Consider the following 18,322-nt stretch of genomic DNA (forward strand, 5'->3'; position numbering starts at 1 on the left):
CCGGTTATTTGTGGTTGGCCCCCTAGTGGGAGTTTCATGGTGGTTATGGTTATGCCTACATCACGGGCAGAGCTCCTCGGAGCTCAAGCGTGGAGTTGCGCTATACAACTCAGGTGCCGTACCCCTTAGTTGCGGAAGAGGCGTTAGATACGCCTTGCACCCATTGGTATGAATACTGAACCTGCACTCAGTATAAAGCAGTACCGCTGTGCCAATCATGGCAGGGCTCCCATTGTGCTCCCAAAATCAATCCGGTCCAACGAGGACCGTAAGATTATGCCTAGAGGGCAGGTACTCACGTTAAAGCCCCAGGACTTTCATGTGAGTGTCTAGCGTCAGCGTCAGCGTTGGTACAGAATATCCTGAAATATGTATATTTCATTCAAAACAATTCACTACACCGACTGACCACAATTTATTCAAACACATTAAGACACTTTACAAAACAATTACATTTATATATGAATGTGTGTATATATATAATATTTTTGTACATAAAAACAAACTTTAACGCCATGGTTATATCTTCATCTTTGCAGAGTATGTTAACATTAGATTTCTCATTATATATTGCTTGAACAACAATATTGTAAATAAAAATTGCATGTTTTTAATGACCCTTTCCACCTATCATCCAGGTACAAATACAACGAGCGCTAATTAATTCATTCAATCTATTACATACATATAACATCTTTCAATTATGACTAGGATAAAATTGTAATTCAAAATTTTCTTTTTTTTTTTCTTCTATTAAAATAAAGGCAATTTTGTGAATATCTTTGTTTTCATTTTCATTGTCACTTAAATACGAATTTTATCATTAAATGAAAGAAAATATTTTAATTTAAATATTTAAAGTCGTGGTTTGTTTTCAAGAAGGACATTATTAAAAAAATGTCTTGCCTTCGAATAAAGGACATTTATCTTGGTTTTTTAAGTGTCCGTTCGAAGTAAAGATGAAAGTATTTAAAGGAAATTCTGGTGCGAAAACCTGGGCTCATTACAATTGCAAACCTAGAGCTTTAAAGAACGCACATATCGTATAGTGAGATAACTAGATACAATAAAAAAATCAATATCAGCAAATATCAATAAACCAATAAACAAAGAAATCAAATAATTGACATTGACTCATTAACAACTTTGATAACTCAAAACTCCCACATTCTAGCTACAAATCCGAACGAATCTAGATAAGTTTCCCCAAAAAAATCAAAATGTCTATTTGTTTTCGCAAACCTAACCAATTTTCCATATTGTGTTAGTGTCCACGTCGAATGAATCTGGGATGAGACGATCTGGATTTAGAGATCCTAGAAATGTTGGTTTATTCGAATTAATACAACAATTTGATCATCAGCGCTAGAAACATTGTAGATATCCCTGTAATCAATTTCGGGGCACTATTGCATCCATCGGTGTCACAAATTGAGCAGGACTCGACCTTAATGGATGGATCATTCTTTAATTTGTCGAAAGAAATTTGACATGGGTCTGTTTTAGCTGTTCCAATCTGGCAGAAGCGTGAGGTTACAGTATCTCCATCTGCAATAAAAAATTTAAAAAATAAAAAACTCCATTTACTAATTTACTTCATATTTTTTTAAAATCTTACGAGTTCGGACTTTAGCTCAAGAATGTCAACTAAATTGGTATCAAGTCTAGCATGTATCATTGACGAAACCTTGTTCATTTCAAGGCTATGTATTCCTATGATTGAAATAGCGCATACACGATACATGATAAGCACCTTGGTTTCCCAAGTCGCGGTGATTTCAACCCGTTTTGGCCCAACATTCCCAATGCTCATACCTCACTCAACATTCCAGAGTTCCATCAACTTTGCTGACCAAACTACTGATTTACCACAACAATCCTTATTTATTTTGAGTGCTGTCCTCCTACCACCCTGTCCTTTCTACGTCCCTTCTATAAGCAGATTGTCCTTAATCCATCCTTGCTTGAAATACTCATTGACGAGCTTGACACCAACATCAGACTCGATGGGTCCTCCCATCTTCTCTGTTAACTGTACCAATACGTCCTCTGGATCCATGCATAATTTTCAACAACAGTCTGAAACAAAGTTACTTCTTTCACCTTTGGAAAGAAGTCCTCACTATCCTTTTTCCCAAAAACGGATATCCTAGTCCATCTAGCGCGATAGTTACTTTACCGATACCAAATCCTCCTCTCTTAAGAGTACATTCAAAACCTTTCCTGCTTATCGTAAAAGGCGACTAAAAGGGATAGAAATTTGTGGGCTTGAATCCTGCAGATTTTCAAACTCAACTGCTACCGATGCGTCAACAACGCCTCGGATAGGGACTGACCTCACGGTAACGACCATTAGCTGTCGAAAGAAACTATGATTGCTTTCAGGAATACAGGCAACCTCATTGACGAGGTAACAAGGGTCCTCAAAATGCTCGCTTTCTCCAACTTGACCGAGAATTCCAGCGATATAAATTAGATATTTTGGGCCTAAGGGAAATAAAATGATGGTACTCTGGAAAGTACTCCTCTCACTCCTACCACAGTAAGGGCAATGTGCTTTTGTACTCTGGAAAACCAAGTGAGAGCAGCCGCGAATCCGATGCCAGATCGCTGCAAGGTGCGTTCTATTGACCTCAGAGCCTATTTCTGCAATTTCCACCGCCTCCTCATCGGATCAATCAGATAGACCACTTCGCGATCAGCAGCAAATTTAAGAGTTGTTTTCATGATGCGGGAAAAAGAGAGGCCCTGACATCGACCTCGAAAGGGATCAAAATCGGATGATCGGGCAAGTTCGCTTGCGTGTTGCTTCTACCACATCTCACAGGGTTGGCGAGTTGCGACCCCCTAAGTTCCGCATCGACCGCTTGTAAACCTCGCTCGACAGTGGTAGAGCTAACTTGCTGATCGAGCGGCAATTCTACTGAGTAACGTGCCTAAGAATATCAATGAGTAGTGAGCCGCCATCAAAAATGCTCTTTTCTCGGGTGCTGCATAAGTCATCGGCCACGTTCCCAAAGGGCGTCATATGATCTGGCTAACTACGGAGACGTGGAAGGGGATCGATGGACGCAGGGGGTTGAAGGCTCTACTGACCGCTACGAGTAATGGCGGGCGGGACGCGCTCGAACTCCTAGAGCGAGTAAAATTGCCAGAACTTCAGCGTAGTGTATGCCATGATAAAAGAAAATGTGCTATTACGCTGATCAAGCAAACGGAACATGCCGCAGATCACAATGATTTCAGCACTGTATACCACATCACGAAAGAGCTTGTATATGGTGGCAAATCTTTCGATGATCCTGTGAAGCACGTCAACGGTCGGCTTCTCATGTACGAAGATGAACAATTGAAGAGGTGGAAGAATATTTCACCCGAGTCCTTAACCAGATTACATTCATTGAGGTTCCTCTTCTTGTGGATGGAATGCGAATACGAACTCTACATCCAAGCGGGAGGGAAACCATTTTGGCATCAATACACCCGGACGGAGTAAAGCCACTGGGCTTGATGGTCTCCCCGCAGAGTTTTTTTATTACTGGACCTGCAGTTACTGTAGCTTCCACTCGTATGGAAATCTTAGGAATCCGAGACCTTTCCCAAAGAGTAGAAGAAGAGGATGATCGTTAAGATTCCAAAAATGGGCACCAGCTCTAAGTGTGAGAATTGGGAAGGTATCTGCGTATTCCCTGTCGTCGCAAACATTATAGCTAAAATAATCCTGAAAAGCATCAAAGAACATCTCGAAAGCTTGATCGACAGAGAGTAGGCTGTTTTCCGCTCCGAATCCGCCTGCATCGACCACATCAACACCCTGCGAATCATTTAGGAGCAGTGCAAGGAATTTAGGAATCTTCTTCGATTTCGAGAGCGTAAACAGAGAGTATATCGGGGATGCTTCACGTAGAAAGGGCATTTCGAAGAAACTAATAGCTATTATTAGAGCGACATATGATGGTGCAAAATGTCACGTACCGCACTGAGATAAAATCTCGGAAGATTTTAAGGTTCAAAGCGAAGTCCCGCATGGTTGCATCCTGTCATCAATATTATTTCTCCTTGTAATCGGTGACGTTCTTCATGCTGCCCTGCCATGGGACATGCAGGAATTCAATGGACGATGATATCTTTCCACCTCGACTGAGCTGGTAACATATGCTTGCTCTACCACCGCGCCATGGACCTTGACCTAATGCCTCTGGATTTGGAAAGAGTGGCAAATATAGTTGAAGATAAACACCAACAAAAGCAAGGTTCTCTGTCTGACGGGTCGTCGCACTCTCCCTTTTTGCATTAATGGGGAAAGCATTGAAAATCTCGATCAATTTATATAACTAGGAAGCGTGGTTTCTGCCGACGGTGGCTGCGAACTAGATATTACCGCATTAACAGCGCTAGATCCACTTTCGCTGCCCTGTCTAAAATCTGGAAATGCAGTTATTTCAACAGTAAGGTCAAGTTGAGATTGTTCTGTGCTAGTGTTCTTTCTGTATTTGCTATATGGGAGTAGCACATCGCATTTGCACTCCACTGTTACTGAAATGCACGAAGCTTTCGGCAATACCTGTCTGCGTCATATCATGAGCTAAACAGCATTTCAGGTAACCGCAAGCGATGACGTGTCTCTGCGGTTGACGCTCTACACCTCACCACGGGGTGAAAGGCAACTATATATATGTCACTCCTCAAGGAATAGGTCGGCGACTGGTTAATCGCGTACTTATGTCACCAAGTAGCGAAAGAGTAGCATGGCTGCTTCAAATCTTCTCGACCTCATCAACTTCGTTGCTAAATGTCTTAACTGATGCCATTGTTGCCGGTTTCTCGGAAGCCTTTGATTCCCTCAACCACAATATAGTCAAGTCCAAACTTTCTCTGCTTAACTTCCACCTCCCTCAATTCTAACAAGATAGTTTCTTTTCTTGGTTACTCATTCCTTCCCTCCTTCCTCTGGAGTTTTCCAAGGCTGTATACCCTCTTCTATTACTATTTCTGTATAATGTCCTTCTCCCTTTTGTCACTTACCCGTGCTTCCCGCACACAGGTGACCTTAAGTTATTTGCTTCTGCTTCAATTGTGCAACGCTTCAGATATGAAAGGTTTTGTGTATTTCTTTTATAAAAACATTTAAGTGTGCATTTGGCCCATTAGTACGTAGCATGTAATATATGCATATATTACCTGAGAACATTCATCCTGAATTTGCAAAGAAGCGACAACTTTGATCTATAATAACTTTGTTAATAATAACGCAACTTCTCCCAAACTTAGTAGGATCATGTTCTATGTTATGCTCTATATTCTTGCAAAATTGCGTTGTGCTGGAATGAACTGGTGTTTTGCAGTCAATTACTAAACTACCAACCAATCAGAATAAAGAGAATATCCTTTACATCCAAGTATCAAAACATGCTTCCAATAATTTTGTCATTATATCAACACCTTGCAAAGTTGAGCAAACCCTGGTTCAAACTTTTGAAGATTAGTATCATCTCCATCTATTTCAAGTTGAAAGACGAAATTTCGGGCGACCATTTTTTGGGGGTGGTAGAGCGTGCCATTTTATGGCCCTCATTAAACACTATTTTAACATGAACACGAAACGCACATCCATCATCTATCTATCATCTGCCAGCTTTTTGTCAGCTTTCGTCTAAATGCAGGGTAGCAACATATCTTAAATTACATCTATAGATTGAATAACTCACCTTTAGATGCGACAACTTTTTGACAATGCATTGGTCCTTTGTACTCATATTGTTCGTAGTGAGTCGTTGGGTAATAGCTGACTTTGTAAAGTTGAGTTAGCCAATTTTCCGAAGAAACCATTCTTTCAAGCTTGCATGGCTGTAAAATAAAAAGTTTTATCTGATAGATTTCTTATTTTAAAATTTAACTGTTAAGGAGCAATCAATAAATGAAGAGAAGGGGCCGCCTAAATCTGAACAGCAGAAAGGAAGTCCCATAAGTTTGAACTCCAGATGTCAAAACTGAATATTGTCAATGTCATTTTAAGGGCAAGGGAAAAACTCCAGGGTATGGGCTAAATAACGATCTTCTATATTTTTTGAGTACTGGCTGACCACAAAAAAAAAGAACGTCGTCTCGCGAAAATTGAGAGGAAGATGTGCCGGATCCGAGGTGTAACATACTACGATTGCATCCAAACGGGCTGTACCCTTTATGCAGAAAGGCGTCTTCGATCGCATGACGATGCAACTCTGTCTGACGAGAACTTGCTGGCTAGGTTTGGCCTGAATATTAAATTTGTCGGAAAACGCTCAAAAAACCGTCAACACAACAATTATTACATTGAGAAAGCAGTTAAAAAGCCCCAGGACAGAGGTGAGGCAGCGTCTGACGATTTGCCTCTGCCCTGATAAGAAACCGTAAAGCCGCCTTCTCCCAATATTTTTAAAGTTTGGGTGCTAAGCTCTAAACGAGGGGTCAGTTGACCAAAACAAGAGGGAATAAGTTGCTCCCCATTTGGTCCGGTCCGACATCAAAAGGTTGTGGAGTTAGGACCCCGCAATCCTTAAAAAAACTTAATACAAAACTTAATTAAAACAATTCATAACTGGAATACCATGATATTACAAAATGCGAACCTCTTCATGTATGCTCTCTCGTCGAAGAAAACCTCGGAACTATTATTTATAGTCTGGTCAATGTCTACTCCTGCAGGAGTTTACTGAGAATTTGAAATTTGAAGACCAAAAGTATCTCTAATGGGCTGATCCCATCCACTAGACCCGCGTGACTTTCAATGCCTCCTTTCACTCGATCATTTTTGTCTCTCTCAATATACTACATTATATACGATGGAAAGACATTCTAGGCACACTAGACAATACTTTCCACGTGATGAACCATCTCCTACGGATATTGAGGGACTATCTGGGGAACCGCTTCCATCTCTATGAAACGCTAGAGGTTCAGAAGAGGATGGAGGATCCATCCTAGGGTCGGACTTCTAGAACGCTACCTATGATAGTCTACTTAAACTCGGCATGCCAGAGGAGTCGTGCCTGGTCGGTTATGCGGATGATATTGCGGGGCTTGTTTCTGGATGCACTGTCGAATAGGCGCAAAGCAGACTCGGTATATTGATACGACGAGTAAGCGGATGGACCTTATGATTTCAACCTTGCACTAGAAAAACCCAAAATAGTCATCCTGACTCATCATTCGGCGAATCGATAATCGAGTTAAAACCAGCGATAAAGTACCTTGAGCTGACTCTTGAGTCAAAGATGGGCTTTTCTGAACAAATTAAAACAGCAGCGAACAAAAATTATACTTATGTATGCTAATGGCAAATATTGAGGGTCCCTCGTCTAGCAGGCGACGTATCCTTATGACTTAAACACTGTCTGTCCTGCTCTATGGGGCAGAGGTATAGCTAACGCTCTTGGCAAGGAGGTATATATTAAGCGTCTCACGCAAATACAGAGACGGATGGCGTCTGCGTACCGCACTGTCTCTGAACCGACCGTGATGGTGATCGCGGCGATGATCCCGTTCCCTTTCCTGTTAAGGAGCGTCATGTTATATACAAGCGCAAGGGAGGTGGTTGCCCGTGAAGAACGACAACGCACTCTAGATGAGTGGCAACTCTCTGGCAAAATGAAACTGGAGGCAGATGGACTGCGCGGCTCATTGGAAACTGACTGAATCGAAAGCATAGTGACAATGACTATTTTCTTACCCAGTTCTTCAGTCTTAATAGCCAACCACGGGAAAAATAACACTGTTAAAGTGGAAGTCAATGAAAATACGGTCGTACCAAAGCCGTCTATCAAATACCTGAGGGTGATAATTGACACCACATTGAACTTTAGGGAACACCTAGAATGTACATGCCAAAAGGCACCCAGTACTACTGCAGCAGATGCGGTGGCATATTGGAGGATCCAGAGGATGTGATGTTTCACTGCCCAAGATTTGCAATGGAGAGGAGGAGCCAAAATTAAATGGTGGGCTGGAACGTGAGCCCGGAGAACTTAGTTGTGGAGATGCTGAAGTTCGACAAAAATTGACTTACGGTTTGCTCAGCAATGGTGAAAATGCAGGAGGAGTTGCTGAAGGAGGGGTAGGACGAGTGCCTAAGGATAAACCTACCCCGCGAAGTAATACCTGAATAATAGTCCCACGGGGTTGGGGCTTGAGAGACCGGGAGTGGTTTTAGTGGGTGTGAATCCCACACGCGCCCGTTGTAGCTCCGGTGTTTGTGCGGCCAAGCTAGGACGGACGTGTCTTCCTAAGATTTTCCACCCCAGCGTACAAAAAAAGAAAGACAGGTGGAAGCGATTGTGACCCGCGCGAGTTTCGAAGCCGTGCAAAATCCCGAGAAGTTTAGTATATTGTGCGCCATGACAAAATGAAACATATTATTACGCTCACCAGGAAAGCCACCACATTTCCAACGAATATACATTTGTGGATGGGCCTGACGGTAATGGACAGTCGAGCTCATCGACAATGATGAACAGATGAAAGGCGGAAGAAACATTTCATTGTGGTCCTCAACCGTATATCATCCGCTGAATTGACTAGTTAAGGTATCATCCGGATTCGAAAATCCTGGTAATTCCGAGATATTCCCCAGATAGAAGAAAAGAGGGAAATTCGCTGATATTTTGGGAAAAAGGCACACGCCATGATTGCCGAGACGGAAATGAATATTTGTGTACTACCTGCATTCTGAGATAATATTATAGTTAAAATAATACTAGAACGCATTAAAAGGATCTCAAAAGCAGAGCAGATAGGTCTCTGCTCTGTATCCCCCCGCATTGACCATGTCAATACGGTGTACGGAGTTCAAATCTCCGCTTCACCTGGCCTTCATCGATATCGTGAACAGATATTTGGGATGCACTACGTAGAAAAGGAATTCCAAAGCCGCTGATATCTGTTAGCAGAGCGACATAGCATATGATGGTTCGCTACATTGAATTAAATCTCGCTGGAGTTTGAAGTCTCATGCGAAGGTGCCCTGGGCTGCCTCTTGTCACCAATATTATTCCTGCTTATCAATGGTGACATTCTTCATGCTGCCTTGTACCGAGGATTCCGAGGACTTCAATGGACCATGAAATTTTCCGCCAACACCTTGACTACGTTGTTGCCTCTCTTACCGAGTCATACTCCTAGACCTCAGCCAAATAGCTCAGCATTTGGAAAAAGAGGCAAGTAAAGTCGCACTGAAAACAAACCTCAGCAAGACTAAGATATTCAGTTCTACGTAACATCGCACTCTGCCTATCTGAATAAATGAGCTAAACATCGAAGGCATAGCTCAATTTGTAAATCCAGGAAGCATCATTCCTGCTAACGGTACCACGGAACTTAATGTCGCTCGAAGCATTAAGAACGCTAGACCTGCCTTAGCTGCTTTGTCAAAAATATTGAAATGCAATTAACTCAACACCAACATCGAATTGAGACAGTTTTGTGCTAATGTTGTTTTTGTATCTTGCGACGTATTCATGAGAAGGCAAAAATGACAGTGGATAGGTCACACATCGCCGTCTACGCTACGCAATGAAACCCACTATCCCAGGATGACTGATGGGTAGATGGCTCCTGAAACACATGGCACTGAACGATGGATGAGGCTTGTAGAAGTGATGAGGCCAGATACCCTATTCGTGGGTGACTAGCAACCATTTCATATCAATACAGTCTATCCCGTGGAAATAACGCAACACCTTACTTCGCTCTAACAAACCCACTCCACCAAAGTTTCAGTTTCATCTTCTGGACCAACACTTCACTTTATCAGATAGGAAGTCTAAGGTTCAAGAAAAGGCAGATTTTCAGGTATTTCACCGGCATATGTAGTCAAAAACAATGATGGTACGAAGTACATATCCAACCATATGTTCCACGAAACCTTCGAAACATCAAGTACATTTTCCTGTCAAATATCTTCGTCTTTGAACTCTATAGAAAAATTCGATTTCCCCCTTTCCAATAATCAGAATCATAAATAGGTAAGACATTTGTTGTTTTCTCAATTTAATAATTTCCAAGAACAGTTTAAATAGGAGAAACTGCAAAGTAAAGGAAACAGATAACAACCGCTTTTGCTCGATTTATTTTAAAGTTGATCGGCAAGATAAGATTTTATAGATTTTCTTTTTGTGCCCTCTTATCGTATGGTCACAAGGGCATAATTTATATGTATGTAGTAGTATGAAAAGAGGATTTCAAAGTAGACGTAAATCACCTTGGTTTCAATTTAGCAGCTTTAAAAAGCAGAATTTAGCATTTTTTTAGCCCTGATAATGACTAATCAGGAAACCCATTCGCGTTAATGAAGATAAGAAAAACTACCCCCGCAGAAAAACTTTATCGATAGCGACGTTAATGAATCATTATTGCAAAGGTTTCAAGTACGTTGACTAATGAGTAATTTAATTGCGATAATTGTCGAAATGTTTAAGTGCAATGAAAGTTTAAACTTATTTCAACCATTATTCATCAGGAAGCAACGTCAATGTCAAAGACACTGGAGTTTATTACCTACACCTGCTTGCTATTTTTCCATAGATAATACTCGCTGCAACTTAAGTATGTCAGCTTTAAAAGCGTAATGCCTGCTGCATCCATAATCGGGGCACTGACAAAAAAGTGCTCAATGGATTCCCCTTGCTCTTTACAGGATGAATACGTATCACCTTATAATACACCTGTTCTAAACATTACGAGCCGATTAAAGGATAGTATAGATTTTAGGGCGAAATGTAGATTGGTACCCACCATGGAGCATAAAACCTTGGAAAACCTGCTGCACCACCACCAACAACTCTACTACCAAACCCTATTTCCGTCTCCACGTAGTGATCGCCTGCAGCTCTTTCTTACTGAAAAACTGCAGACGGAGAAGGGTGAAGGCGAGTCTCCCGCAACTAAAAACGTGTGCATTTTGCCTAACGGATCAATGAAGGCAATCAGTAATCAGTAACCAATCAGTACCTATTACAAAACTGCTGAAGTCATGAACAAGTCAAGAAGAGTATTTCCATTTATTTGCTAAAATTGTCTGTCTTTATCATTTAGTTTTGGATTTTTCGCACTTGTCTATGCGTTAAGTATATAAAAGCCTTCGTGAAAAATTTGATACTTTGTCGCTTATAATTCCACCAGAGGCAAATTTAAAATGGGGAAGGGTTCAGTCTTAGCTAACACAATTGGGTGAAGTCGGAACTTTCCCCCGAAATTTCTGGTGAGCCCCCTGGATCGAACTTTATCTCCCTGTTCTATCTTAGAAAGTCAAAGAATACTACGCCCTTCTAACAAAAAAAAAACAATTGAAAGGAAAGGAAAGATCTTGAATGTTTCACGTTATCATTGCATTGTAAAGACCCTAAGGAAACCGTGTACACCAATTACATGTTTTGAAACTGAACGGATGAACGGTGCACGTATTACAATTTCTCTTTTCATTGAACAAAAACATCATGTTACGTGAAAAAAATGACATCCCCTTTCGCATCTATGCTCCTTGAATCCATCGCAAAATGTAAAAAAAATCACTGCATGCGAAGGGACTCATACACCACTCGTTACTGAATAAGTTAGATGTGATTGACGTACAGACAGACAGAGCGGGGAGATACGAAGCGCGTCGTCGGGAAGATACGAAGAGATATACACCAGTATACCCGTGGATGAGCAGGGAAGAAAACGGGTTGAGGAGGAGAAAGACAAAGATCCAAGAAACCAGCAGGTTCAAACAAAAAACAAAAAGGCGTATAGCCCACGTTGAGTAAGGAGCTTAAAATCTCGGTAGGCGGGAAAATAGTGCCTAAAATACTAGCGCCCTCAAAGGAGCCAATATTCAATCAAAAAGTACGTAAAAATTGCACTAAGGGTGAGCCAAAAAAGCTTAAAAACAAGTCGGGAAACCAGAAGCTGGACGCTTCAGGTACGAAAGGTTTTGTGTATTTCTTAGTACGTAGCACGTAATATATCCACATATATTGTGTGAGAGTATCCACTTTCGGGTGATATTGACATTCACAGTCTCCAATTTTCAAAGAAGCAACAAATTTGAGGTATTATAACTTTGTTAGTAATAGTGCGATTTCCACCAAACTTGGTAAGATCATGCTCCATATTATAGCTTACATCACTGCAAAATTTCATGGTACTAGGATGAACTTAAGGGGGGTTTCTAACCAATTACAAAAAATTGTAGTAATATACTATTATTAACTTTATTTAAACAGATATCGGTATGGAAGGTATTTCGGAGCCCAGGCACCATATAGTGGCAATCTCCTGATTTTTCGGTTTGGTAGTTTCTGAGAATGGCCCCCTTAAAAAAGTGATAACTTTCAACCCCCCGCGCTCCCCACCCTTCTAACGAATGTCAAAACTAACAGCTTTGAAAAGTACTAATCGAGACCTTTAATTTGATACCCCACATGACTATATTTGATGAAAAAAAATTTTACACACCTCTTTTGCATGTATGGGGACCCCCCTTAAATTCGACGTGAAAGGATGTAATTCACTGTATGCGTGAGCGTTCACAGTTCCCACCTTTCTACCAAATTTTGTGTCAATCGCTATAACCGTCTCCGAGAAAAATGCGTGTGACGGACAGACAGACAGATAGACAGACAGACGGACAGACAGACAGACAGACAGACAGTAAACCGATTTTAATAAGGTTTTGTGTTTACACAAAACCTTAAAAAGAAGAATGTGGGTCCGACCCGAGGCGATAATCATTTCAAGTACGGGTAGCATGTCCTATGCATACATACCACGAAAAGTGGAAGCTGACCCTGATCGCAAAAATTTGAAAGAGAAATGTAAGCAAGATTCTAGGGAACCAAAAGAGGGACTTCGTGCTAGAACTGAAAAGGTGTAAAGAGGGCAAAGCCGAAGGCTTCCGTTGCCAAGTCAAAAATGTATTGCAATAATAATAATCATTGTCGCAATAACCCAATTCGATCAGGACTTTGATGTGTGTTAGTGTAGTATAGGTCCCAGGGCGAAACATGGATTGGTATCCACGATGGAGCATAAAACCTGGGAAACGCCTGCTGAACCAACACCAACAGCTCTACTACCAAACCCTATCTCCACCTCAACGTCGTCACCGCTGGGAGCTCTTTCTTAACGAAAAGATGCAGACGGAGAAGGATAAATGCGAGTCTCCCCCGCCTAAAAACTGGACAAATTGTACCAACTGGTCCTCCAGGTTGAGGGTTGAGTAGGGCTGACAACCCTACACCGAAAACGGAAGTTACGAAGCCACAATAGGAGCCTCGGACTGGACGGATAACACAACGGTAAAAGCGGCAACGACAAAGGAATAACAATTTGCGCATATTCTCATGGCGCGTGCGCTTCCTGTGCACAGATAGAGCTGCAAGCAGCCAGCCGATACCCTGTTCCAATATAGGGCTGATGAAACAGCGTTACAGAAGATGCGTTGGACAGGGACCGGTTTCCTGCAGAAGAGTTACTACACTTTATATTATAGCTGCCATACGCTCGAAGTAGATTTCGTAATAATAATAATAATAATCGTTGGCGCAACAATCCATGTTGGATCAGGGCCTTGAAGCGTGTTAGAGCACTTCATTCAAGACCGTAACGGTACACTAGGAGGCAATGTGGTCAGCATTGCGCTCGCCCGAGATTATTACCCTGATTTGACTCAGGTACTCATTCACAGCTGAGTCGACTGGTATCCGACGTCAAATCACGATACAAATTCCACTGCCACCAGTGAGATTTGAACCGCGACCTTCCATACGACAGCCTTGCGCTCTAACCACTCAGCTATCCGGACACACTACAGAGAAGACTAAGGATAGCAGTAGAATGAACCCTGCAAACCTGTCCAAGATATGATATCTAAATCATACTTCTGGATTTTAACAGCCAAGTAGGGACGCAGCCCGTATTTACGTCGACTCCCATAGCTTACATCAGAATGCGAATGATAACGGACTCCGGATTATTCAATTAGCAGTGTCACACGAAATGGTAGTTGAAAGTACCTGGTTTGCGCGGAAAGCGTGTTGATCGAACGCCATCACTTTTTAGCCTTAATGAATGTCAGAACCCTATATGTTCCCCTATATGAGCCAATATAGACTCGGATCACTATCTCGTTGGCATGGTGCCCCGAGCTTAAATAAAAACACCACCCAGAATCCCCTCTGACAATCAGGTGAAAGTTAACACTGAAGCCATCCACAACACAACCCTCCCCAACACCTACTAGATGGAAATGGATGCCACAATAACCGCAGTCAACAGAGATCCTGGAAATGAAGCATCAACAAATAATTTTCACAATCACCTGAGTTCGGCCATAAATTCGGCCACAAACATACTTGTCCCCAGCCGCAAAAAGAGTCGGAACGGCTGGTTCTAGCTGGTAAGCTAGCAACGGAACGGAAGAATGCTATATTCCGAGTAATGTTTCATTCTCAAAGGACGCAGAGACTTACCACGAACTCCAGCGAGCGGAGAAGCGACTTCACAGACGAAAAGTAAGCCTGAGAGAACTCGAAAAGTACAGAGAGCAACCGCACCAGCCACGCAATTTATTACCAACAAGTTAGAAGGATGAAACCTTACACAACTCGATGCTCATCCTGCCGAGACAAAGAGGGAAATCTGATTTCCGACAGAATGGCATATTGGAGCGATCGGTTGAGTACTTTGAGCAGTTGGAGGTCCCGCCAACTGAAGACGGTGGACAAATACTGCCACCGCCAAGTATAGAAGAAACTGATAATTTCTTCTATCTAGGGTCGAGAATTACAACCGATAACAGCTACGATGATGAAATCCACGCACAATCGTTGGCAGCCAACAGAGCCTATTTCAGCTTACAAAAACTGTTTCGCTCGAAACGTCTCACCATAGGGTCAAAGCTCTTAAGGTACAAGACAATGATCGTCATGTATTCCTCGGAGACTTGGGTTCTTAGCAAGAAAAATTGAGAAGAATCCTCCGAAGATTTGTTGGCCTCCTACATGAGGATGGACGATCCCGTAGCCTATATAACGATGAAACCTTGAGAAAAGTCTATGAGGGCAATATCTATGGTAGAAAAAAAACGAAGCAGACCTGCCTGAGATGAAGGGATGGTGTAGGTAAGGACGCCAGACAACTTTTAGGAATATCGATTTCTAATTGGTGGACCTCGACGCGAAACCGGAATGTCTGGAATTGCTTATTAAGGAAGGCCTAAACCGGATACCGGTTGTTATGTCGTTGATGATAATGCTAATATTGGTAAAAAGTGAGAAAACTCCCACAAAGCGGCCGCTGGCACGAATAATCGATGTACACCCGGAAAAAATGGATTGGTCCGAATAGCAACGATTAAAATGAACGGACATATCGCAAAGCGACCAGTAATGAAACTGTGTGCTTTGCCAATAAACGACGAACTCCCACGAGAAGATATTAAAACCAGGAATTAAGCAAGATTATGGCATGTACTCCCACGCATTCAATTTTCTAATAGACCTAACTATCGTCATTGGTTTCGCCAGTATCGTTATCCTCCTGCTCTTATGGAAGAACATGCAGTCATTCTGCAAACCGCAGCAATCATCTCAAACCTAAGAACCAAATCGGTACAATCCAAGACCAGCAACCAGCAATGAAACAAGTATCTAAGAACCCAGAGGTTCTTGGTGGGCGCATGTTCGAGGAACAGATCATTGAACAACGAGTATCCCTAGTTACTTGACTAAGTTCGCCGGAAGTTACTTCTCGGAAAGGACGCTTTGGTACGATACGGATGAGGGACCCAACGGTACACCGACACAGCAAGAGTACCACAGGGCTCAGCGTTGGGTCCGCTCCTGTGGAAGGTTATGCACGACGAGGTGCTTGTCCTTTCCGTGCCAAAGGAGGACATGATAATCACTTTCGCCAATGATCTAGTCACGATCTTCGTCGCGAAACAAATTGACGCGATTGCGCCAAACATTCTGACTTCCGACTCAGGTCAAACAGTTAGTCAACTAGGCAATCTAAGAAATGTTCTAACTTAATTTTAACTCTAGATTCCATGCTGAGTTAATAACTATGAAGAGGACCAACTTTTAGGAGACCTCTATATATCAAACTCTTTCTTCAACTTATGCATAACGAGAAAGATTATGTAACCAGCGGGTAGAACTCTGGTTTCCTTTATCAATGTGACATTTCACCATCATATGGCGGACCAAGAACTTGTTGAACACTTAATACAATAGTTCCAATTTAATCACTTCATTTAGGAAGGTGTAATTCCACAAACACGCACCCCCAGAAAAACCATAATTATTATTTATGTTAGAACTTGAACTAGTTATTATGAAGGACATTTTCTCGCGTTCTATGTGCTCCTTGAGTTATATTATCGTCACCACTCTAGGTTGCTACAAAATTTACGACAGTTTCCCATTATGAGGGTGTATTTTTCCTCCACATCACCCTCACTTTCAAGAAATTATAAAGGAAAGTACTTCCGCTCCGACAAACGAGCGAATTGCCTTACGACATTACACTTGCCTGACTCCCAATTAGCACGCCATGATTTTTGTCAGGGTCCTTTCAGTAAAAGATACAGTCAGATAGAAATTAGCCAGGACCTTCATATTGTGATTTATATACAGCAGACACGTAGACGAACACAGAATCGTAGAGTATTCAAATTGAACTATATTTCTCCACAGAACTCCACAGGATCTGTTGAGCATTTTTAGTGCAACGAAACTAACAAAACTTCCAGATAATCCAAATTTGCCTGGCATTATCCAAAAATGTCACAACTAGGGGATTATAAGGACGACACTCAATTAAAGCTACTATTATACAACGGTCAATACATAGTATTCTAGTAATACCTCAGGTTCGATTCCAGAACTTCTTTTAAGGTCAATGCATCCCGGATTTTTCGATGAATCACAAATGTAGCATCTCAGCCCAGATCCTGCACGTTTCGTTCAAATGAAGCAAGCACAGTTAAAAGGAAAAGATAAATGTTGATTTCTAGACTAATTTAAGATAATGAAACACGAACCGGGAACAATGAAAAATCCAATTACAAATAACTGGAAAATAACGACACTTCCTTTAAATTTTCCAAACGTATACATGTTTTCCCGTTTGATTTCGTAGTTGCTATAACTTTAGTAAATTCAAAGCTGAAACCAGCAAGATTTTTATCAAAACTTAGAAGGATAAACTAATCTAACTTTCAGTAGATTCTTTAAATCACTGCCCTAGGAAACTCGCGACTTCTTGCTATCACACTACGTTGTTGACTGTTATGGAAACTTTGAAGCGAACTCACTCAATGGTGGGTACCACAAGACCAAAGGATTAGTTAACTTTTCTTTATTCTGGCGGACTTCTGGAGCCACCAACACAGATTGCTCCTTACACACCCCACACAATATATCCTTGATGCCAAGTGTTGCCGATTGAATTAAGTAATTTGCTTTGATGGAGAGGATTCAGTGTTGGCTCATCCTTTTTGGAAAGGAAAAATCTAAGTAAATAGAAAACATCCTCGTATCTATGAGAGTCGATAGGAAAACACTTACGTTTACACCACATTCTAATGCGTAAAATATTCGAAGTCATAACGAGGCGAACTAAGATAAGAACCACGAAAGATGAATATAAGTTAACACACGGTGGGTATAGAAAGTATCTTTTCCGATTTGTTCTCTACGAATGCACATTTGAAGCTACCGAACAAGAAATAGATACCCCACTTAATCTAATCCTATGAATAACTCCCGCAGTTGCCGATCCCTTACTATAAAAGTCCATTACAAAGGACACAAAATTACACACTACAGCTCATTGTCGCATCTTGGCCTTCACTCTTCTCATTCAAGCGACTGTGTCCTGTAATTTTATAAAACAACTGCCTATAACCCTCGTTCTCCATCGAGTCCTCCCATCTGTTTCGAGGCTTTCCGAATGATCGTCTGTAATTTACCTGTAATTTTATAAACCAACTGCCTATAACCCTCGTTCTCCATCGAGTCCTCCCATCTGTTTCGAGGCTTTCCGAATGATCGTCTGTGATTTACCTGGTGTCTGGGAACTCTACTCCCACGCATTACTTCTACATCTACATCTTTCATCACCGCAAAATCTAGTATGCTACCGACCTTCCTCAGTGGGACCTAAAATTCGCAAGATGATGCATCACATGAAAACATTCATAAATAAGCCTGATCCATCGTCAACGGGACGAATTCACTGACTTTCGATATGATTTTTGCATTTCGGGTGTTTGAGTCAATATATTTCGAGACTAAAACCC

At 41.6% G+C, this 18,322-nt stretch overlaps 1 protein-coding gene across 1 annotated transcript; it reads right to left on the reverse strand.

Moving 5' to 3' along the window:
* Positions 1-396: 396 nt before the first annotated feature.
* On the reverse strand, positions 397-17,332 carry LOC119657620. The gene is made up of 4 exons (XM_038064626.1): positions 17,063-17,332; positions 16,887-16,972; positions 5,709-5,847; positions 397-1,548 (listed from the first exon to the last, which is right to left on the reverse strand). Exons 1-4 carry the CDS (start codon positions 17,136-17,138, stop codon positions 1,340-1,342), a joined length of 510 nt encoding a protein of 169 aa, XP_037920554.1. The 5' UTR covers positions 17,139-17,332; the 3' UTR covers positions 397-1,339.
* Positions 17,333-18,322: the final 990 nt, after the last annotated feature.

The sequence above is a fragment of the Hermetia illucens genome, chromosome 1 (genome assembly GCF_905115235.1).
Source record: "Hermetia illucens chromosome 1, iHerIll2.2.curated.20191125, whole genome shotgun sequence".
Taxonomy (NCBI): domain Eukaryota; kingdom Metazoa; phylum Arthropoda; class Insecta; order Diptera; family Stratiomyidae; genus Hermetia; species Hermetia illucens.